This window comes from Aulonocara sp. 'chitande type north' Nkhata Bay, linkage group LG22 (assembly GCF_057382095.1).
Source record: "Aulonocara sp. 'chitande type north' Nkhata Bay isolate Kocher_YH1m ecotype deep benthic linkage group LG22, A_spYH_male_GT1.1, whole genome shotgun sequence".
NCBI lineage: Eukaryota > Metazoa > Chordata > Actinopteri > Cichliformes > Cichlidae > Aulonocara > Aulonocara sp. 'chitande type north' Nkhata Bay.
This window is the reverse complement of record NC_141364.1, coordinates 22,147,445-22,172,717: the sequence shown is the minus strand read 5'-3', so window position 1 is coordinate 22,172,717 and position 25,273 is coordinate 22,147,445. Positions and strand designations below refer to the sequence as shown.

At 39.1% G+C, this 25,273-nt stretch overlaps 1 protein-coding gene and 1 long non-coding RNA gene across 4 annotated transcripts in view; one reads left to right on the top strand and one right to left on the bottom strand.

The window, feature by feature from the left end:
- LOC147304178 (uncharacterized) overlaps positions 1-7,759 on the top strand; it is a 51,814-nt gene extending 44,055 nt beyond the window's left edge. The window contains exons 3-4 of one of the 2 annotated variants that reach the window (XR_015127033.1): positions 7,297-7,411; positions 7,517-7,759. This is a non-coding gene — a long non-coding RNA (uncharacterized LOC147304178). Of the gene's footprint in view, positions 1-7,296; positions 7,420-7,516 lie in introns of both variants that reach the window. The other variant, XR_015127034.1, reaches the window with a different exon arrangement.
- The window catches only part of vps50 (VPS50 EARP/GARPII complex subunit), a 128,763-nt gene that overhangs the window by 51,397 nt on the left and 52,093 nt on the right, over positions 1-25,273 (bottom strand). For both annotated transcript variants that reach the window (XM_086281415.1, XM_086281416.1), the window contains exons 13-16: positions 15,487-15,619; positions 4,968-5,059; positions 4,696-4,790; positions 562-660 (exon numbers count right to left, since the gene is read on the bottom strand). In XM_086281415.1, coding sequence (XP_086137541.1) covers positions 562-660; positions 4,696-4,790; positions 4,968-5,059; positions 15,487-15,619 — 419 coding nt within the window. The remainder of the gene's footprint in view (positions 1-561; positions 661-4,695; positions 4,791-4,967; positions 5,060-15,486; positions 15,620-25,273) is intronic.

Below are 25,273 nucleotides of genomic sequence, written 5' to 3'. Positions count from 1 at the left end.
TAAAGGTGTGTGTGTGTGTTTGGTCGAGTCTTCTTCGTCTCTGGGTTTCTTTGACCTCTTTCTGCTTTTTCGTTACATGTTCACACCTCCATGTCACCACCTGTAACCCAAAGCTGTACCCGATTTGTGTCACAGGACTGACGCTTATAAGAGGAATCATATTTAAGCGCGTTATCAACGATTCTTGACAGGTGACCTTAACACTGATCAATGCAAATCACCTCAGATGATGTGGAGCCTTCATCGTGAAACTATACATATTTATGAATTTGGCAGGAGGTTATGCAATCAGGATGTAAATGTGCTTCCAGCTCAGTGAGTGTTGGCATGTAATTACACATCTAGCTCCGAAGAGGGTTACGCCTGGGATAGAGCATGTTGGAGGCAGCAAGTGGTTATCGCCGTGTGCAAAGGTTTCTCTCACATAACGATATCCTGCTTTCTAAGAAATGGTTTCATCTACTTTCCATCATGTTTAGCTTTGAAAGACTTGACCAACATTTGCCATAACTTTCACATGGTTCGGATGATGATCAAACAGAAGCCCCAGACGTTTCTTACCTGTGGTAGTTTTTAAAGTAGTTGACACTCTGGCGTTTGATAGACTCCTGCAGGACCTCAGACTTACTGCCACAAAACTCCTCACCCACCTGCATCAACCTGAAAGAGAAGGTTGGCGGGAAAAACTGATCACAAATCCAAAAGTGTGGCAGGAGGGAAGGAAGATAAAGTAAGGAGAGCTAGAGACAAAGACAGAGACAGAGTGGAAGTGTTAAAACAAACCTCCTGTTTGAAGAGACTGCACTAAGACAAACTGGCATTCTGCAGCCCGTGTTGGCTCGAGAGATGCAATGAACACAACAGCTTTATCGATAGCTGCAGGGATGAGATGGCTCATTTACAGTAGGTATCTTATCAGATGAAGTCTATAATGAGAGGACAAACCAGCTGCCTAATGAACCACTGAAGCCAACCTTTGAGGTTAGAGCTTTGAAATAACTTCACTTATAGCTAGGTGTGCAGAGAGATGCCACAACTGCAGGTCAGGAATATCATGATTAAGCCAGTTGTTGGTTAATTTGTTTAATTAAAAAAAAAAACAAAAAAACAATTGCCACTCATTACATTAGAGGCAGCTGACAAACCTAAGGTAAGTCTAACATGATAAGAGAGCACTAAGGTGCTGGGATCTCTCACTGCAGGAGTCATGGCTTCGGGTTTTCCAATATCAAAAACAGCCTTTAGCGTATCAAAGCCACAGGAGGATTACTGCTGTGTGTGTGTGTGTGTGTGTGTGTGTGTGTGTGTGTGTGTGTGTGTGTGTGTGTGTGTGTGTGTGTGTGTGTGTGTGTGACTGACAGCTGAGCCAGCAGAGGCTCTGACACATTGTACACATGTCTGCTCTGGTAACTCTGTAACATGCGAGTCAAGAGAGAGCGCGAGGCTAAAGAAGTGGAACCACAGAATTTTCCGTTAAAGCACCCAGTTCAAATAATATTCCCCATTTGTACTTTACAAAACATTTGATCTCAAGTATGCAAGCATATACTCATTGTAACTGGTACTGTTATGTCTATGATAAAAAAAAAAAACTCTTAACCTTATTTTATTTTGTTGTTTTTACAAGAATAAAGGTGTTTATAGAGGAGATACTGAAGAAATGATACTGGAGCAAAAACATCACACACGTTTCACTGCAGTGTTTCACATGCATTTCTATACCCGGTTATTCCCTTAAGTAAAGAATGTGTTAATCTACAGGGAGTGCAGAAGTATTAGGCAAGTTGTATTTTTGAGGAATAATGTTATTATTGAACAACAACCATGTTCTCAATGAACCCAAAAAACTCATTAATATCAAAGCTGAATGTTTTTGGAAGTAGTTTTTAGTTTGTTTTTAGTTTTAGCTATTTTAGGGGGATATCTGTGTGTGCAGGTGACTATTACTGTGCATAATTATTAGGCAATGTAACAAAAAACAAATATATACCCATTTCAATTATTTATTTTCACCAGTGACACCAATATAACATCTCCACATTCACAAATATACATTTCTGACATTCAAAAACAAAACAAAAACAAATCAGCGACCAATATAGCCACCTTTCTCTGCAAGGACACTCAAAAGCCTGCCATTCATGGATTCTGTCAGTGTTTTGATCTGTTCACCATCAACATTGCGTGCAGCAGCAACCACAGCCTCCCAGACACTGTTCAGAGAGGTGTACTGTTTTCCCTCCTTGTAAATCTCACATTTGATGATGGACCACAGGTTCTCAATGGGGTTCAGATCAGGTGAACAAGGTGGCCATGTCATTAGTTTTTCTTCTTTTATACCCTTTCTTGCCAGCCACGCTGTGGAGTACTTGGACGCGTGTGATGGAGCATTGTCCTGCATGAAAATCATGTTTTTCTTGAAGGATGCAGACTTCTTCCTGTACCACTGCTTGAAGAAGGTGTCTTCCAGAAACTGGCAGTAAGACTGGGAGTTGAGCTTGACTCCATCCTCAACCCGAAAAGGCCCCACAAGCTCATCTTTGATGATACCAGCCCAAACCAGTACTCCACCTCCACCTTGCTGGCGTCTGAGTCGGACTGGAGCTCTCTGCCCTTTACCAATCCAGCCACGGGCCCATCCATCTGGCCCATCAAGACTCACTCTCATTTCATCAGTCCATAAAACCTTAGAAAAACCAGTCTTGAGATATTTCTTGGCCCAGTCTTGACGTTTCAGCTTGTGTGTCTTGTTCAGTGGTGGTCGTCTTTCAGCCTTTCTTACCTTGGCCATGTCTCTGAGTATTGCACACCTTGTGCTTTTGGGCACTCCAGTGATGTTGCAGCTCTGAAATATGGCCAAACTGGTGGCAAGTGGCATCTTGGCAGCTGCACGCTTGACTTTTCTCAGTTCATGGGCAGTTATTTTGTGCCTTGGTTTTTCCACACGCTTCTTGCGACCCTGTTGACTATTTTGAATGAAACGCTTGATTGTTCGATGATCACGCTTCAGAAGCTTTGCAGTTTTGAGACTGCTGCATCCCTCTGCAAGATATCTCACTATTTTTGACTTTTCTGAGCCTGTCAAGTCCTTCTTTTGACCCGTTTTGCCAAAGGAAAGGAAGTTGCCTAATAATTATGCACACCTGATATAGGGTGTTGATGTCATTAGACCACACCCCTTCTCATTACAGAGATGCACATCACCTAATATGCTTAATTGGTAGTAGGCTTTCGAGCCTATACAGCTTGGAGTAAGACAACATGCATGAAGAGGATGATGTGGACAAAATACTCATTTGCCTAATAATTCTGCACTCCCTGTATTCTTAACAGTACTTCAGTCTTACTTGATAACAGTGTCTGATATGCAATGACAGCAACTCTACTTATCCTAATCAGGAAGACGTGCACATGATATTTCTTTTAACAACGTTTCTGAAAGCCATAGCAAAGAGCTTTTACAGCGATAAGAACGCTAAAACAACCCATCAGCTCACAGTAAACACTTGCAGAAACAGCATTTCTGATGCAGAACTGGCACACAGTAACTTGAGCTCTGGGTTGGTGGAATCTTTCACTTTTTGCTTTTTCTTTGGATGTTGTGTTTAGAGGTGCTGGGGTAGTTTTAGGGCAGGGTTAACGTGTAGGCACCATGTGTGTGGTTTCATGTCACTGTTGTTACTTTTCACGCAAAAAAGTCTGAAGAAGCCGCAAAACACTGCAGACCCCAGAGTTATTCTGTAGTTTTCATTATTAGTTATTTTGTGTCCACGCTGTTCGCCCGCCCAGCAGGGTGACGACTATAGCCCACCAGCCTTTTACGACTGAGGGGTGAAAATCCAAAAAAGCCTCCTCAGACTGACTGAGTTAACCAATTTGACCAAAGTGAAAAAGACTAAAGCTAAACACATGTCCTGTCTATTTGATATGAACACCCACTATTTTTTCCATTACTTTCCTTTATATTCACATCCATTTAATATAATCTTTTTAAACGTTTCACAAAAAGGTTTTTCCAGATCTAGTTTTAGTTTTATGTTTCCTAACTTATAATGATCTTTGTAGTCTGCTTCGTATTTTCTGTCTCTCTCCTATGATGTGAGGGGATCGTTCTTGATGAATCAATGATATATTTTTTCTGCGGAGCTAAACAAAGAACTTGCGTAATGCAAAAAACGTCACAATCGCTTGATGAGTAACTGCGATACCACTGCTAGATTTAGGAAACACCACCATTAACACATTGTAGAGCCACATCTCTGATTCTTGAGCGCTGGTTTAGCTCACCGGGAAGAGCAGGCACCCATATGCCGTATACCTGGGTTTAAATCTGACCCGCGGCCCTTTGCCACACGTCTTCTCCTCTCACGCTCTGTTTCCCTGTAACTCTTCACTGTACCCCACTGAAAAAGGCCCAAAAAAATATCCATGATTCTTCTTAGTACACTAGGAAAAAGGGGGAGTTGGAGAAACGGGTTTGGAGAAATTACCTTTATAGTTAACAAAAAACAGTTGCCATTATTGGAAGCATAAGAATGAATGAGTGTGAGTCTAAAACTTAAAAAAAAAGGATGAGAGGTGTGTGTGTGTGTGGGGGGGGGGGGCACACAAAGAGGAAGGGACAGCAATAGCAAGATAATGAGGGCCAATTATTGGATACAAGCATGAGCTGTCTGCACTAAACCTGAGGCGTACCTGCTGATGACATCCAGTACCACTATGAAATCGTCGTATTTGAAGTTCGACATGTCTGTCCCCAGGATGTAGGCCTTCACTTTCAACTGGACATCCTGTGGAGAGAAATAATAGTGACACAGTGATTTGTGGGAGGAGAACCTGTGATAAGGCAGCTCCAAGTGGATCAGAAATTAAAATAAAAAATAAAAAATGAAATATAAATTTAATGGAAGAGAAATGCTTCAGAAAAACTTTGTTTTTTAAACGGTGGTGCAGACTTTTCAACAAACCTGCCAGATTCGTGTCAGTCCATGCTCCAACTTCTTCTTCACATAACTGCGGTCCACGGCCAGCTCATCGGACTCGGCGGCAGCAGCATCCTCTGCAGGTAGTCAAAAAGGCATACAGTTGAATTAAAAACGAAAACACACACACACACACAGTGACCAATTAAAATTCTCTATTCAGATCCACCTCCTTTACCTTCTGGCTTGGCTGTCATTTCAGAGTCAAAGACTCTGCATCATTTAGCAATTTTAACGCGCATTTGCACAATGAAGACTGGATCGCAATCCACTCCCAGCACAAAAAGGTAATTATGTTAAATGAAAGATTAAAATTCCACCGGTGTATTTTAATATGAAAGGGAACACGGTGGTGTCAAAAGTCCTTCATTGTCAGCTAAAGAGTGGGAGACTTTCTGTAGTGGCTGACAGTCAGCATCTGTCAAGAGTGTAGATCGTGTTACTCCCAACAGAGAGCGAAGAGTGACAGCAGCCTAGAAGCAAGGAGAACAAAGCTGGATGACAGCTTAATACAGGCCTGGATCCCTGTTCACTGTCACACCATCAGATATGCTAGTTTCTCAATTATCAGGTCAGTACCCTCTCTTTCTGTGTGCATTTTTCTTCGTCTCCCCGATCAGATAGATCAGACCACCATGTGGCAACGACACTGTAGCGTGTCGAAACGGCAGCGATGCTTCCCCTAAGCTGAAAATTGCTTTCATTAAATTCAAGCCGCTCTCATGTTTGAAGGGAATTTTTAGGAAAGCCACGAGCAGTTAGCCTGTAAGTCAACAAACGAGCAGTTCTCGGTTTCACATTAAATTCTGTTCTAACGTAAAATAAAACCAAACGATTGGGAAAACCCAGCTTTTTATAGTTGATTTAAAGATTCACATTTTATACAGTAAATATGTAGTTTAAACACTTTCAGACTCTTGCTTAGCTTCATAGTTTCGTTCTTATACATGAGAAGAGTAGATCTGCAGATTATTAAAAAAAAATAAATCAAATATTTATCTTAATTTGGGTGGTTTCTTTTTCATCTTCTGTCTGAAATAAGCTGTTTGAGTTTCTTTCCTCTTAAGGTAGCTTCTGCTGATTATCTGCCCCTCATAAGATGACCAGATAGGGGAAATCCACTCTCTTCGACATCACACAGATCCAAGAGTGAAAAACTCTTTGGGCTCACCCGGACTTTAATATACCCCGACCTTGAATTTGAAACCGTGGCTGTGTTTACTATGTTCTATTAAAACGAATAAATATATGTGTTATTTACATGAATAAGTAAAATCACAGTGGTTCCTTTTCAAATAGATTAACTTTTCCTTTCATCGTCTTCCTATTGGATTAACATGGAATTTCAATTTGGGAACAGGCATGAATTATGCAGCAAGATGACTGAAAGACCCGCAGACCGAAACACAAACACATAATTTAACTCCGCTTGGCTCAAACGTCTGCTGTCAAACAGAGCATCTGTGCAGTGGCCCTGCTGTGCACGACTATAAATATCTCCTGCAATTTTTTAAATGAGAAAACTGTACGTGTACGTTATGTGCTCAGAAAAGAAAAGTATGTGGTGACGTTACAAAGCTGCGTATGAAAACAATCTGTGGTGGTGAATGTGTTTTCATATTAACGCTGGAACAAAAAGCGCATCCATTTAAAAAGAAAAATGAAGAAAAAAGCCATACACATGAATCTGCATTAGATTTACACAGCCCACATGCTGTGTAAATCTAATTATATAAATATAATGACAAAAAAGGAAAGAAAGAGCCAGCAGGGACAGTTACATCAAGATGTTGTGAGGGGAGAATTAGGTCACTGCTGAGTGAAAAAACAGGAAAAGACATTAAAAGAAAACAGAACAAAAGAAAAAAAATTGGATCCAAGACATAAAGGAAAATAAAAACAAACACAGGAACTCCTCAATGAACTGACGCTTCGATGCCTTTGAGTGTACTTTTTCTTGTTACAGAGATAAGAAGTTCAAAAAGTAAAGAATCTTTAGATCAGTGATGCCCAAAATACAACAATTCTCCAACAAGTGGTTTAGCTGAATAATGAGTCCAAAAATATATTTTAGTAAAACTACTGATGCCTGATCATTCAGAGCTTAAATCTTGAGTTTAAAATGAACATTTTTTTAAACTTGTAAAGCTAAAGAATGAAAATCCTCAACTTTAATGACCTAAAAGGTTTGTCACGTTTATTTTATGCCCAGCAATTAATGTTAGAGCATCAAACCACTAAGAAACGTGTTGTTCTTACCCCAACTACACATGAGGAAATAATTATTTCATCCCATGCTGCACCATGTCTACAGATTCAATGTCTTCCATCAACCTCTCCACTACTATTGGCAAGATCAAAGAGCTGTCAAAGGACATCAGGGACGAGACTGTACAAGGCTGGAGTGAGCTACAAGAACATCAAGCTGGGTGAGAAGGTGACAACTGTTGGTGTGGTTACTCAGAAACCCAAGAAAGAATTGAAATCTCTCAGCACTCGCATCGTTCCCATAACTCAAGTCGCTGTGTTTGTAGGAAGAAAAATGCTGAGCATGACCCGAAGAACATCATCAGCACGGTCGAGCACGGAGGTGGGAACATTATGCTTCGGGGCTGTTTTTCCCTGCTAAGGGTACAGGATGACTTCAACGCGTCTTGGACGAGAACACTGACGATGGGCTTGTGGATGCGTCTTCCAGCATCACAGTGACCCAAAACATACAGCCAAGGTAACAAAGGAGTGTCTAAAGAAGGCAGTGACCTTTCGATTAAAATGAAACTATCGTAAAAATTAGAGTCTGTTTATTGCTTTGGAAGTGAGAAAACTTACAAATTCAGCAGTGGATGAGATAATTGTTTTCCCCCACTGTAACTGCTTTATATCACAGACATGGTCAAACATTTCCATAGTCATCAGGGTGAAAACTCCCCCTCCTGTTACCAAGGATTGATGATGTTCACTTTGGGCACCAGACCTGCAAAATGATTTAATAGACAAGGAGATGCAACTTTTATGCCAAACCGTAGATCTAATTTAAATTCCGGTCAGCAAGAATATTTTTGCACCTGCCTATCATGGATGATTATCTTCTTGTCCCACCAACTGATTGCAATCTTCACACTGAGAAATTCCCGGGGGGTTGATCTGATATGAAATGTGTGGCCTTATTCATCTACGTGTCTTGCCTCTTGGAAGTATTTTCATTACTTACCTTAACATCAGCCCATCCCTTCATTTTACCGTCACAGCCCTTACTTTCATTCTACATCCATAACATTACAATTGTAATAATAATAATAATTTAAAATAATAATAATAATAATAATAATAATAATAATAATAATAGCTGCTTTAAAACAAACAATCCAGTCTGGCGATTTTTAACAGATACCCATCTCTGGTTTTAATTTCAGTCATTAATTGGGATGCTGTTGTTAAACACCATCGCATCATTCACTGAAGGACAAAAGAACGCAGGCCTAGGAGACATGGTGACATGGCAACTTGACATATCGGGGTTCAATTTAATGAGCACACGGGCGGCAGTGGATGTGAGGCAGTGTGAGGGGGGGGGCGGGGACAAAAATTGGGGAAGACAAGTAGAAGAGAGGTCGTGAAAGCTAAGAGCTCTGATAAAATTGAGAGCAGGAACTGTAAGTGACTAATTCATGACACAATACTGAGATCCACAGGGTGTGTGCCAAAAAGAGTAAGTACGAAAAGAAGCACACAATCCTCCCCACCATTTTTAACACTGCAGTAATAACTAGTAGTTTGAAATTAGCATCCACTTGCCTACAAAACACTAGACTTTACAACAATGATTGCTTCAGAAAGAATGACACGCACCTAAATCCTGCCAAAAACATAACCACAGTTCTGATGGCCACTGGGAACAGTTGATTGGGGTTATTTTTATTTTTCCTTTAGGTGGTCATTTCACTGGAACACCACAGGAACAGCAAACATTCCAGCTGCATATCCACGGCAGATTGGTGATTCATCACTGAACATCACTTCCTTTCCATTATTCACAGCCTACAATTGCTGCTCTTTAGCCCTCTGTAGCCTTCTTTTCTTCTGTTTATTGTACGTGCTGGTTTTCATTTGGCTTCCTCTTTTCTGTCCTGATGCCCTCACTTTGTTTGCATGTTCTGTATTGAATTTCCTTCTTAAAGATTTGGATAAATCTTTCTACTGTTTCACGAAACGACTCTCTTGCTGGTGCCATGACTTGTTTCAATTAGCCACGTGTAATAGCTTGCTCAGGTCTGCAAACACTCATTTAACTACAGCTTTACATTTCTTCAGAAAGCGATTGCATGAGATTTTCCTCCGCTTCAAGTGTTTCAACAATTTTTTCCTCTACTTGATCTGGAAAACTCATTAATTTAAATGACTAAAAATAGTGACTCCATAATTTTCCCTGTAAATGTGTATAACTAAAGAATCTCATTTGATTAACTGACAATCAGATATGACTATGTTTACTCAGTAAAAAATAAAATTAAAAGAAGAAAAGAAAAACCAAACAGGTTATAAGATGCACCCCGAAAATCTGATATCAATCTAGTACAGATAAAATCTATGGTTTTGCTTAAAGAGCAAAAGCAACTTATTCTGATAATTCACAAAACAATTTGGAACTGATAACCTTTATATTAACTTTGACATAATATCCTGCCCCAATTTTTCATCTTTCCACCAGTTTTCTGAGTTTCTCATATTATGCTGCTGTTGTCACCTTAGTTCACGTCAGTGTGGTTTCCCGCTGCTAACCTGGTGAGGGTGGAGGCAAGCCTCCAACACTGACTAATAAAAACCTTAACAATTGCTTCTACAGAAGAGGAGGAAATAAATAACAGGGAAAGCAGGGAAAGCAACCCTTTGTGAATCCATAGGTGGCAAACAGTGTTTGACCTTTCGTGTCTGCGCAGGTAACAAAGTTCTTAGTGACTCACAGGTCAAACCCCTGCAGAGGCATCGGCCCCTCTGTGTGTTTTCTTAAAAAAATATGATGCATATAAAAGCAGCACGTGCACAACCTTTGCATTTTTCCAAAGCGGAAGGTTTTACCATTGTAGCCTGCAAAACACAATCTAAAAGAAGCAGTGGGTGATTATTAGTGTGTCATGGATAAAAAATATATATATTTATTTATTTAATACATTTGAGAAATAACACAAAATGAAAGGGAGAAAAACAGAATGAATTACTGGCCAAAAATTGCCTGTAACGCCTGGTTAATAAATCCAAATGAATCTTAAAGGATTAAAGATGATCTAAGTGAGAGTTTAGTGCAGTCTGGACATAAAAAGTTTTTGTTTTTTTTTACTAACAAATAAAACTTAATGTCTTGGCATCTATTCATAGTATCTAACCTCCCACCAGAAATTATTTTTATTTGAAACATGCAGGTGCTTAAAAAGATTTCCATGGCAATTAGATTTACCACAAACTTCACTAAGTTGCAGTGGAAAAACACAACTCAGCCAATGTTTGAAAGCAGAAAAAAGCTAATCAGAGCTAAGAACCGATTAATAACAAATAACACACAAATGGAAAGAATAAATATATAATTCCTGGATTTTCATTTTCTAGGTTATAAGCTGTCCTGCAGTTAAACAGATATGGTGTTTTATTTTAGATCACTGCCTTGCAACGTTTCACCAATGCAACAATATTAGGCATCACAGCAATGCTGTGTCATAATAGCATTGTTGTTGTGGATTACTCCATCACTCTGTTCTCTAATGTGCACCAAAAGAAGTAATCTTAGGACATTTCACACAAATTGACTCTCCCTACTTCAGTTTATATACCAAGATGCTATTAAACATTAATGTGGTGTGAAGGCAGCTTCTGTACATTCCAACATGCTCAATTGCTCTCCCACACAAGGAGCCACGGCTTCTCCCAGTGGCCATCGGAACTGATCAAACACGACGGGGAGTGTGCTACAGCGGCAAATCCATTGTGTTAGGTAGGGAGATGAAGGTCACCATCGCCACAAAATACTCTTTGACAAATGATAAAAGCTTATACAGTAAATTACTACTCGCAACCCACCCGATCCACCCACAACCCGCCCCCGCATCCCACCAGGACAAAGCCAGGGTCAAGGACACCTTTACATGGAGGTGACAGTCAATCGAATAGTGAGATGACAGATGTGCCTCAGGAAAGGGAAAATGGTACCCGTCCTTTCCACACTGAGGACGACCACATTTAATGAAGGATCCTGCGAACATAGCATGTCATCAACCATTTAGGACATCCTTTTGTGCCCTCATTCATTCACCTAATGAATGCTGTACAATATGGGGGATGAAAATAAATAGGCATGGCTAATATGACTGGTCTTCATTTACATCTTATTTTCGATAAATTCTTCAGATAATTATATTAACAGTAATCAGGTAACAGTAACTGGAAATCCAGTGTACTTTATTACTTTTATTCAACTTTTAAACCACAAATTACGAACTGCCTTGAGAATAGAGCTTCTTTGTATTTTGCTAGATAAAAGAGCAACAGAAGCAGCAATTTGTTGAAACGTTCAAATATACAGAGACACTGCATGTAAAGTACGGCAAAAACAGAAGGTTCAAGTCATTACTTTGTGTGACCACCTTTATTCTACAACACAGCCTGAACTCTCATAGAAAAGCTTTTTTAAGTAATTTCTTTAAATAGTCTTCAGGAATAGTTTTCCGGGCTTCTTGAACAACATTCAAAGCTCTTCTTTGGATCCTGGCTGCCTTTTCTCCTTCTTTGTCAAGATGATCCTACTGTGGGACTCATGTAATGGACACAGATGAATGTATTGTAATAGATACTGGACCCCTGGGAAAAATGATTCTAAACTCATCTATGCCTGGAAGTGTCATTTGTCCAAGTGTGCAACAATACATTGCTTCAATAGCATTGAAGTTGGAATCTGGGGTGGCCAATCTATGACTGATAAAGTTCCCTTGGGCGCTTTCCTATTTAGGTATGCAGTATGGTTGATCCCTCACAGATGGTATTACATGGTTGATAAAAATCAAATCCACAGTGGATCAGATTTCTGTCTTCACAATTCCATCATTTTGCCTCTCAGCTGACCTCCGACGAAAATACTGACAATGATTTGAATTTGGATTTAACGCTCCATATCATTTATGTTCATTCCTGGTCTAATGAAATTTGATACCTTAACCTTTTCTCCATGTTTTCTCAGTAATTAAATGATAGTTACAATTATATTGTTACATGCATTACAAAAGGTCTTCAGTTATCTGAGGACTGGTCAATAGAACAAAAAAAGAAAAAATAAAAGCATCAAAAGTGTCCTCATTAGGATTTTTGTTGGTGTGTAGGACTGCAGCCTATAGTTGTATATTGTTAGCTGGTAATTATGTGACAGTGCATTTCAGGTCTTTTTACTGAATAACGACAAAGTAATGTAACAGGTGTCTTGATGCGTGCACAATCATCCAGGTGAGGAAAATCTTGAGTAATGACTCCAACGCTGGCTGTAGATAGTTTTTTTTTGCCTCTTTTACTTTTTACTGGGATATTCGGCTAATAGCTCTCTGGGAAAAAAAACACGGTGCAAAAATGCTATTTTATACCTATCAAACTGTTATCTTCAGCATTTTTTATAGATTCAACAAAGGAAGTGAAAGGCTGCTATGAAAGTATATAAAATACAATTTTAATTAGGTTCTTGCTAAGTTGTCTGTTCATCCCTTGAGTTGGGTGCCTTTTTACATTTAATAATTTATAAATACAGTGTTACATGTCTTACCACAAAAAAAAAAAATCCTTGTACAGCTTCTAAAAAGGCCTGTTTGTATTAGCACAAAGCAGAAGAAACCCAAAGTCACATATGCATCATAGTCCACCAACTCTGCATGAATCTAATCCTTACACCCGGATCACATTAATTGCATAATGTAAATCCAATAATGAGTACATAAAATTCATATTCCAGTAATTAAGACAGACTACTGTTCTAGTTTAAGTTTCATAATGCAACATAACTAAAATACATCAAACTGCTGAGCATTACTGGAAAACTGGTTAATTGTAAAGCTATAATGACACATTTCATTGCACCACTGAAAAGAAGAGAATGAGACAGAGTAATTAGGAGTGATTGTTCTGCTACTGGCTGAAAAAAGAAAGCACTAAAGCACTGCCATGCATTTCACATTCTCTTTACAGGGCAAGGTTCAGTCATTCCTTTTTCGAAGGAAGAAATCTGCTAAACCTACAGGGAGTGCAGAATTATTAGGCAAGTTGTATTTTTGAGGAATAATTTTATTATTGAACAACAACCATGTTCTCAATGAACCCAAAAAACTCATTAATATCAAAGCTGAATGTTTTTGGAAGTAGTTTTTAGTTTGTTTTTAGTTTTAGCTATTTTAGGGGGATATCTGTGTGTGCAGGTGACTATTACTGTGCATAATTATTAGGCAACTTAACAAAAAACAAATATATACCCATTTCAATTATTTATTTTTACCAGTGAGACCAATATAACATCTCCACATTCACAAATATACATTTCTGACATTCAAAAACAAAACAAAAACAAATCAGCGACCAATATAGCCACCTTTCTTTGCAAGGACACTCAAAAGCCTGCCATCCATGGATTCTGTCAGTGTTTTGATCTGTTCACCATCAACATTGCGTGCAGCAGCAACCACAGCCTCCCAGACACTGTTCAGAGAGGTGTACTGTTTTCCCTCCTTGTAAATCTCACATTTGATGATGGACCACAGGTTCTCAATGGGGTTCAGATCAGGTGAACAAGGTGGCCATGTCATTAGTTTTTCTTCTTTTATACCCTTTCTTGCCAGCCACGCTGTGGAGTACTTGGACGTGTGTGATGGAGCATTGTCCTGCATGAAAATCATGTTTTTCTTGAAGGATGCAGACTTCTTCCTGTACCACTGCTTGAAGAAGGTGTCTTCCAGAAACTGGCAGTAGGACTGGGAGTTGAGCTTGACTCCATCCTCAACCCGAAAAGGCCCCACAAGCTCATCTTTGATGATACCAGCCCAAACCAGTACTCCACCTCCACCTTGCTGGCGTCTGAGTCGGACTGGAGCTCTCTGCCCTTTACCAATCCAGCCACGGGCCCATCCATCTGGCCCATCAAGACTCACTCTCATTTCATCAGTCCATAAAACCTTAGAAAAACCAGTCTTGAGATATTTCTTGGCCCAGTCTTGACGTTTCAGCTTGTGTGTCTTGTTCAGTGGTGGTCGTCTTTCAGTCTTTCTTACCTTGGCCATGTCTCTGAGTATTGCACACCTTGTGCTTTTGGGCACTCCAGTGATGTTGCAGCTCTGAAATATGGCCAAACTGGTGGCAAGTGGCATCTTGGCAGCTGCACGCTTGACTTTTCTCAGTTCATGGGCAGTTATTTTGCGCCTTGGTTTTTCCACATGCTTCTTGCGACCCTGTTGACTATTTTGAATGAAACGCTTGATTGTTCGATGATCACGCTTCAGAAGCTTTGCAATTTTGAGACTGCTGCATCCCTCTGCAAGATATCTCACTATTTTTGACTTTTCTGAGCCTGTCAAGTCCTTCTTTTGACCCGTTTTGCCAAAGGAAAGGACGTTGCCTAATAATTATGCACACCTGATATAGGGTGTTGACGTCATTAGACCACACCCCTTCTCATTACAGAGATGCACATCACCTAATATGCTTAATTGGTAGTAGGCTTTCGAGCCTATACAGCTTGGAGTAAGACAACATGCATGAAGAGGATGATGTGGACAAAATACTCATTTGCCTTATAATTCTGCACTCCCTGTATTGTAAGTGGAAATCAACAACAAGGAAAGACTGGCACTACCCTGACAGTGGGAAAAAAAATGGAGCCCATTTTCACCAAGTCCATTGCCACCACAGCATCCTGCAGCGACATGCCATCCCATCCAGTTTGCATTTAGTTGGACCCTCGTGTATTTTTCTATAAGACAATGAGCCCAAACACACCTCCAGGATGCGTAAGGTCTATTTGAACAAGAAGCAGAATGATGGGAGTGCCGGGTCAAATGTCCTGGCCTCCACAGTCACCTGACCTAAACCCAGTCGAGATGGTCTGGAATGAGATGGGCCGTCTCTTTTCCCCTCACCCCCAACTTGTTCATGCAAATGGCTGCACCTCTCAGTTCCTGGTTCTGCCAGAGGTTTCTTCCTGTTTAAAGGAAGTTTTTCCTTCCCACTGTTGCCAAGTGCTTGCTCATTTGGGGTCTGATTGTTTTCTCTGTATCACTGTAGGGTCTCTACCTTACAGTAGAAAGTGCTTTGAGGCGACTGTTGTTGTGATTTGGCGCTATATAAATAAAACTCAATTTAATTGAATAATAATAATAATAATAATAATAATAATAATAATAATAATAATAATAATAATAATAATAAAAGATTTGTAAAGTATAATTTGAGAAATTGTACTGAGTTGATATGACGGAACAGGTAAAACTCTTACCTGGAGTGGGTGTGGTCTCCTGTTTGTCATGCTCCTCGTGCCACTGCATAGTATGGTGGTAGCTTAGCATCACCTCCCACAATGCCTTACACAGATCTGTCAGGCAGGGAATGTAGCTGTCCGGGGTAATATGCTGCAGAGAGAGAGCAATAATGAAAAGAAGGTCAAAATAGCCTTTTTAGATTAATTCTTTACAAAACTTTGTGCTGTATTTCCTTAGCTCTATTGCACCTACTTTTAAAAGTGTGAAATAAAGATATGGGCTACTGAGATGGGCAAAACGGATTCCTGGCCGTCTTCTACATTACATCTAATTAAAGTCTGCTTATGCTAATCATCCAAGGACACTGCTGGAAAACACTTTCTGTGTCACAAGAAACACTTTCATGTTATGTAAGTGTTAATTAAAATAAGAAGTGATTAAAACAGGGACGGTACTGAGATGTAATCACAGAAATACACAGAGCAGATTTGGAAATATTTGATGTGCACACTAGGTGAGCGATTAGACTTCAACGTAACCGTGTCACTGACTTCCACATTAATACAGAGACGACTTTTAAAACTTTAACTGCAACAGTGAAGTACGTCTATGATGTCTGTGACAAAGCATCCTTTTAGCAGGCATGCAGGAAAGCAAAGGGATATCAACAATTTGTAGTTGCTGTGATAACAGCAGTTCAGTCAAGCTCTAATACATTTTGTCTGATTTGTGTGCATCTGTACAACAAGCCCAGTGCTGCAGATATACATGATGTGATGTGGGTGGAAAATTAGTCTGGATAAAGATGAATACATCCACTTTAATATTCTTTTAGCCCAAGCGCAATATTTTGTTAATATTCTGATCATTCTAATACAATAAGAAATCATTTATTAATCCCATGTCTTGGAAATTCCTTTGTTTCAGGAGCTAAAATGAATATCATGAAATTATAATAATTATTGTAATATTGACAGTAGTAGTAGTAGTAGTAATAGTACTAATAGTATTAAAATAAATTGTTTATATATGATAAAATGATAACGTATTCGGTATTATCCTGCAGATACACCTCATTCAGACATATATTGTATTATGGAGTGTCACAGCCTTTCCTCTTTGTCCGTATGACAGTGCAGCAGATTCAGTCAGTCAATGCTGCCTGTCTAGTGAGCGGTGAAGAAGATGGACATGTAATCCACAATGTATAACAGTGTGTTCAGTGACCCCAACTCCACCAAAGCCACTCCCAGAAACAGCCTTCCTAATGAATCTGTTGGTGTCTCCAGCTCCAGTGCTGCTTCCCCAATTCAATTCAATTTTTATTCAATTCTATTTGATTTTTAGAGCTTCAAATAACAACAACAGTCACCTGAAGATTCTTAATACTGTAAGGTAATGACTCCACAATAATACAAGGAAAACAAACGCATCTTTTTAAAAGCATTACTTGTACCCAAGCTTATAAACAGGCTACAGAGGGACTTCTCACTGCATCACAAAGCAAGCTGGCAATTTGCAATCCACTAAATTCAACCTGTGTCAATAAAAAAGAGAAAACAGATAAATATATCTTTAACTACAAACAGACTAACAGTGCCAATTAGATAGGCGTGCTCATGAACCTATAGCATTTCATGTTCTCCACCAGCACCACCATATCACAGCACCATGTTGCCAAGCAACCAGAGTGAGGGGTGTTTGAGTGCGAAGGTTAAGATCTTTAGCAGGGCTTAATGAGAAGAAGTAAGCGCGACTGCACTCACAGAAAGTGTGAGTTTGAGTGTGAGTGATCTGCCCATCACACCTGCAGTTATAAAAACATTATCTACACCATCACTGGAAGCAGTCATCAACCTCGCTGGACACATCCCTCTCCACGAGTTCAGTGATGAGAGCTGGGAAGCTGTTCGGGATCTATTTTAGGCATTTGATTTTCTCAAGACAGTTTCCCATCATTATGCACATTTCAAATGCCAAGAAGTATCAGGGAGGGTTTGGAAAGAAAGTGCTGCTAAGTGAATTTCTCCCTTAATTGTGCGAGTGGGCATAAGCAGGAGCAAGCAGAAAAAAATACAAATGCCTCACATTTTACAAGACAAGAGAATACAAGAGAATGCAGTTTTCCTCGATCGAGGGACAGTCGCAAATCCCCGGCTCTCTCCCTCAAATACTCAATAAACATCATTAAACAAGCACCTCACAGAGAAGACTTTCTTCAATTCTGGCTCCCACTTTCACATTGCAGACTTATTGTACGAGTCTGGTTGGGTAAAAGCTGCAATATCTTACATTAGTTGAGTACAGAGATAACTGGCATCCAGTCTTTGCACTTAAAAGTTGCAGCACAGCTTAAAATTACAGCTTATATTCTTAATAATCTCTGTGAAGTTTTTTTTGTACTTGATGTGTTAGAAACAGATGGTTTTTCCTGGATTGCCGTCTTCTTGTGCACATTTAATTTTCAAAACAGATCCTGACCTCAATGCGATTTCACGAATGAGGCTTAACGAAATAGGATCCAGCATTTAGAATGAATTAATTTAAAAAAAACTTTGCAAAACTGTAATGTAAATGCAGCATCACAACTTTGCCAAAAGCAACAATTAAGAGCCCATGCTACGCAGTTGGTGACTTTTCCTGTTGCTTTTCAAACCACAGATATTCAGATACATACACAAATCATCCAGGAGACTAAAGAGAGAAAGATCTAATAAATTGGGCACCCTGGCATGATGATCCAAAATAAAGCAAAAACATTCCTCTGAGAGAACTGAGGGAAGTTTAAAAACGCAGCTAAACAGCTTCTGTGACAGGGTAATAAAAACAAACTACATGAGACCAATTTCCACCCTTAAGAGCTGGGATAATAAGATGCACATCGTTCTGCAGTAGGTTAGTTTGATTTTGCAATGAGGCAATCTGGAGCAATAGTTAACAAAAAAGCTCTCCCACGATCGTGGCAGCGCTGCTCGCTAAGAATAAGTAACATCTGGGGGTACAAATTCAGTCCAAGGCCTAACAGAATGGTCAGTAATACAAAAATCCCAAAGGTTGTATTTTAAAAAAAGCAAACTCAAAGATTGTGGGACAGATGTCGCAATGATAATTAAAAAGAAAGTTTCAAGACTCACTATCAGCTTCTACAGACTGCAAAGCTCATAACATGCAGCTATATTACACTATACCTCTGTTTTAAAGAAAAAATCTGGGACACTGTAAAAAGTCTGTGTACAGACACAACAGACATAAAATTTCAAACAACAAATCTAAGGCGTTTAAATGTTTTTTTTTCCAATGTGCTCATTTTGAATTTGATACTAGCAACATGCTTCATGGGGAGATTGTGGCTCAAGAGTTGGGAGTTCGCCTTGTAATCGGAAGGTTGCCGGTTCGAGCCCCGGCTTGGACAGTCCTGGTCGTTGTGTCCTTGGGCAAGACGCTTCACCCGTTGCCTACTGGTGGTGGTCAGAGGGCCCGGTGGCGCCAGTGTCCAGCAGTCTCGCCTCTGTCAGTGCGCCCCAGGGTGGCTGTGCTTGCCATCACCAGTGTGTGAATGTGTGGATGACTGGTTGTGTAAAGCGCTTTGGGGTCCTTAGGGACTAGAAAAGCGCTATACAAATACAGGCCATTTACCATTCATAAAAAAAGGAAACTATTTTTGCATCACAAAAGATGTCACATGCTGTAGTTTTGAAAAAGCAAATATTTCCACAGAGGTGTGCTGAATATGGTTTTACACTGTCTTGAGCAATATTTTAAAAAAGACAACACCTGGATGGCAACGTGTAAAAATCCTGTGTACTCCAATCAGCATTAATGGTGCTTTCAAAGAGGTGCAAGCTACCCACAATACCACTGTACATTCTGACTTTTACAGTTCCCATCAATACATCAGATGTTATGATGGTTATCCACAACAATAAATTTTTATTCCTCATGACAGCTCCCACTTCACCTCGGTGCATCTCTGATGAAGTGGTGACAGACTTTTTCCATGTGGCCTCACTCTTTACCCCTCGGAAGCCTACTATGAGCAACATTTGGTCCTCTTTTCTGAACTGAGCGGTTTCTCTCATATTTCAGGCCTGCTTATGTAAAATAATGACTGGATTTGCACCAGAAGTGGATGAGAGTGTTTTCTACCTATGCAGCTACCCTTGGACAAAACCAGAAACTACTGTAATCATTGTGAAATCCCATCTTTATTAATATATGCTGAGGTGTCAAATCTGAGTCGTCATCACATCTCCTCGTGAAAAGAATACATATTTTTTTGTGTGTTATTTGGTTTAACTTGAATTTGTTAAACAGTTCACTGACGATGGGAATCAGAAGTGTTTCTGACCCCGTGTTCTAATTTTTACTACAGAATCGTGGCCCTTACATTCAGACACTTCTAAGAATTTCTTGAATCTTTCAATATACTGCGGATCATAGATGAGAATTTGCAATTTTACACTCAGAAGATTTATTTCTGAATTGTTTAACTTCAGTATTTGTATTGAGTGGTGTACACTCCCCATGTCTATTTAAAACGACTCACCATCTCTGGAATCCTCTTCTTATACCCAGTCGTTTAGGCTAATTACTAAATTAGCCTAAACGACTGGAGTGTTGTAACAGAGGCCATCTAGGATTGAGAACATCTTTAGAAAAAAAAACTTTCATGGGTCTCCTAAACAGTTACAGTGTTACCAATAACAAACCCTTTGAATTAAAGCTGAACGTCTCAACTTTAATCACGTCTTGGCTGATTTTAAATCCACTGTGGTGTGCAGAACCAAAAATTGATGGACCTAACTGTATGACATTTTGTAAATCATGGCCACTTATTGATTTAAAATAGCATCCCAGCATGTTAGAAATGAGTGTGTGCATGCTGGAAAGAATAAAACAAATATTTGCGTGAGCTCATTCTCATTTGATGCTATTTTTACTCTGACAGGCTGGATAAACATCATTACTATAATCACTATGGTTTACGAGCAAGAAATGTATCATATTTGTTATGAAGTGCCCAGTCCACCCTCATCACTTCTCCTGTGTGACAGTCTATGACTTCTGGACTGAACTAACCTATTTGAATCAAGAGATTCGTATAGACTAGGGGATTGATGGGAGGTGAGGCTATCCAATACTGATGAGATGTTGATGTAAAATTAATAAGACCCTTTCACAATCAGAACTGACCTTTCTGAGTGCTCCCATTTGCCTTGAATTTTTAAGGCGCATAACTAAACGGTGAGTTCACAGGGGGAGATGTGGCTGTAACATTTCCTCAAATTTTATTTATCAGGGGAGGAGCCCGTAAAGTTTGCATTTCCACAGAAAAACAAAATTTCCCATTATTACAGGCCTAGACAAGCACAGAAAGTGGGATTTTAATACGTTTCTTATGAGCATGTCAAACGTTTCTTATGAGCATATCAAAAGTATTTATTCAAAGAGCACTGCTCATTTGCCTAAAACACATTTTCAGTGTAGTCTGAGCCAGAACAAGTATATTCTTCATATATGTCAGACAGACCTTGGAAACAAGAACTGAGTGATCAGTGTCGCAAAAATTATATATATATATATATATATATATATATATATATATATATATATATATATATATATATATATATATATATATATAGAGAGAGAGAGAGAGAGAGAGAGAGAGAGAGAGAGAGAGAGAGAGAGAGAGAGAGAGAGGGAGGACAAACTTTCTTTAGATTTTCAGTACCTCTTCAAGAGCACCTCACTGCAGCTTGTGCATGAACCACATATATGGAACGCCAGGACTGCCATAATGAATTAATTAATAAATACACCATTAAATAATTAATTAAATGTGGCAATAATTAATTAAAATTGGAATTAATTAATTAAATAAATAGTTATGACACATGTAATTAATTAATTATTGACACATTTAATTAATTATTTATGTATTTCACATTTTAATTAATTATTGACACATTTAATTAATTATTGACACATTTAATTAATTATTTAATGATATATTTATTTATTTCATTTTGGCAGTCCTGGCGCTTGGCTCTCGTCATGAAATAATTTTATCTGTCAGCCTCACCCATCAAACTCAGGGGGCGGGGTTAACGCTGCCCATGCAGCTTCTCTAACATTTGATTGGTTGCCGTGCAAAGTAAGTCAAAACAGGTCGATCCTAGAAAATCGATTGCTTGTGTAGACTTGGGGCAGCCAGTTATCCCAGAATGCAGATCAAATCACAAGCAGCAATGGTGGTGGTGTAGTTTTAAAATACCCCGTTTTTCTGTCACCAGCTACACTTTTAACAGTGTTTTAGCCGCGAATGTCGCGACGTATGTCTGGTCAGGTTGTCAACATAGAACATGTTTGCAAAAGTGCTCAGATGTTTTCAGAGATTTCACTAGCTCTGCTAACAGTTAGCATGCAGAGTGCACCCAGGGGGTTACGTTAACCGGTTTGTTTACATATTCCACTCTCCGTGTTCCACATGTTGCATTCGCAGATTCTCATTTTCACCGAACGATCGTCTCTTTCCGCCTGGTCTTGTGTCTCTGTGCTTCTGTAACATAAAGAACGAGCTGACATTTTTCTCACGAAACCAGCGATCAGCTCAACAGACCCTCAGTTTACCTGCATGCATCCTCCTCCTCATCTGTCAGCTGTTTAACACCTGCTGCTAATTCAAGAAACACGCCTAGTTACCTGGTGATAGTCACAGTTTAACTGGGCAGCCGGTGCTCAATATAACGCAATGTCAGCGCATTTTTCTGCACAAGATAAGTAAATATAGTGTTTTCCCCGAGCGCAGAGCTGCTGGAGCTTGTTTCCTTACAGAGCACTTTATAGGCGAGCCAGCTTTATCAGCGGCTGATGTCCAATCACCGGCACACAGCTTTCAAACCTCAGCTGAGTTTTAGCTCTCAGTGGTTAAACGCTGGACTTCATTCACTCAGGTTCTGTCTGTCGGGTCACGTTTACTTCGCTGTTTTATTTACAACTGAGCAAATCGGTTTGGCTGAGGTTAAAGTTACGTTTCATAACTGCATAGTTTCACAGACGTTTAATGGTTCACTGGCACATGTGTTAGACTGAACTATCATCTAAATATCATCTGTTTTTTAATAGTTATTCAACTGTATTCTAAGCACCAGCTGTCTGTTAGAATGTGATTTTTTTTCTCTCTCTGTTGGCAGAGGTATAAAAATGCGCAGGAAAATCTGACATGCATGGCGAACTTCACCGACGATATTTAGGGAGGAATAAACACACATCAAACATAAATGAACCATTTGTCTGTCTCCATAATTGAGAGAATTTTCTCTTCTTATGTCAACACTCTCTCTCTTTTTTTTTGCTTTTTTTTTGCTTTTTCGGTCATGTTATGTTTACCTGTCAAAGGCTTGTTACAAACTATGAAACACATTGTGCAGACTTCTGGATGTTAGAAGAAAACTAATACTGCTCATGAATGAGACTAAAGGCAGGAAGGTGTCCTTTAAAACTAAACATGTTAATAGGACCTCCCTGTTTATATCATAGTTTATGATATAGCACGTGTATTTCAGTAATAGCCTGCTGAGGCCACTATACGTGCTGGCCTCATATCAAATGTGAAGGCAGACTGAGTCTATGTTTGACGTTTTTTATATCTAATCTTCCTTTTCAAACATTTAAACAGCAGCGAGTCTGCAGCTGAGGGAATACAAATTCAAATTGTCGGAACAGGTTTGCTCGTTTCTTGGATTCATTTGGTGATTTATTAAATGTATAACTGTTATTCTAATCTGCTGCTGAGTCTCTTACACTTTTCTTTATGCTGTATATTTTCACGTCTCTGGAATAGTTGGCAGTTAGATAGTCAGCTGGGAAACTTTGTGTTAACTCATGGAGCTGAGGATATCGTGGATATGCTGACCTCGCTGCGTGGTGTACAGAGCGAGGTCAGCATGATTAATATTCACAATAAAAATATTAGCCGAACATCATGAAGTCTGTATGTGTTTCATAGTGTCGAACAACCTTTGTACAGTTAAAGCCAGCAGTTACTACATGACGGAAACACCAACGTTATCTCTTTTATGTGTTTATACACAGGTCATGCTGATTACTGAACAAAAACCCAAAGATCAGATGTTAAACAGATTTATTTGCTCTCTCTCCTCCTTAAACATGTTTTTAATGTTAGTCATAATTCAGAATTGGCAACTGAAACACGTAGGACACATAAGAACATCAGGAAATAAAACATCGATAAATATAACCTCAGTAAAAGAAGTCAGCGGGGGTTATTACAGCTGTGTACCGGGGCCTGCGCTTTGTCGGTGGGATTGCTTGCGAGGCGAGCGGGTCTATCCCACGCTTTGCCGTGAGACTGGGCAGACATCTCCGAAATCATCGAAACACTTTTGCAAAGAGGCTGTATCTTGACAAACCGACCAGACACATGAAGATTAAACCACTACATTCTCGGCTAAAAAAATATTAAAACGGTATTTGGTAACACACAAACAGGGTTTTTCAAAGCTCAGTTCTGTTAGCTTCCACATGCCGGTTGTTGTGTGCTAGAAACAATGGCCACCAGGCCAAAGCAATGGTTTTGACTCGATCAGCGTTAACCCCGCCCCCTGAGTTTGATGGGTGAGGCTGACAGATAAAATTATTTCATGATGAGAGCCAGGCGCCAGGACTGCCAAAATGAAATAAATAAATATATCATTAAATAATTAATTAAATGTGTCAATAATTAATGAAATGTGTCAATAATTAATTAAAATGTAAAATACATAAATAATTAATTAAATGTGTCAATAATTAATTAATTAAATGTGTCAATAATTAATTAAAATGTGAAATACATAAATAATTAATTAAATGTGTCAATAATTAATTAATTACATGTGTCATAACTATTTATTTAATTAATTAATTCCAATTTTAATTAATTATTGCCACATTTAATTAATTATTTAATGGTGTATTTAATTAATTCATTATGGCAGTCCTGGCGTTCCATACACATAAGCTATAGACTTTAACTGATCAAGCACACACATCCATACATATGCAATAATACTAAGTGCAATAATCCTTTCTGTCATCGTTGTATTTTTACTCAGTTGTATATAGTATTTGTATTTGTATTCTATTTTTATCTTATTGTATATTTATTTTATTTTATTCTACTGTATATAGTATTTTATTTTATTCTATTCTGTACAGTTGTGTACTGTATTTATTCTTATTGTATTCTAATTTTTGCCTCATAACTTTTGCACTGTCCACTTCCTGCTGTGACAAAACAAATTTCCCACGTGTGGGACTAATAAAGGTTATCTTATCTTATCTTATAGGCATATATTTCAAATAGGTACTTCAATGAATTGTCCTTTTGACATTTTCAAATGCAGATATAAGTGCACTAAATAAAATAACCTAATGTAAGGAGTCAAAACAAAACACTTGATCTTCATATGGTGTCATTGAAGCAAAGGAACTGCACGTGGGTGCTCACATGCCTCTCCATTTGAGTGTTTCTGAATGAGCTGCCATATCGAACAGAAGACCGTAACAACATCCTCAGAACTCTTCAATGGGTGAGTGTAGGTACACTCTCTGAAGTGTACCTACACTCACCCATAGTGTGCTCGTATTGTGAGTGGAACCATTCAGGCGACACAATATGCTGACAGAGACTCCATCAAACGGAAGTAAACAGTAGGATGTGCACAGTTTTATGTGTATCGTGACTGAGAGGTATAATAAATAGTTGCTTGGTCCGGATTAGAAAAAAAGGAGGCAAGG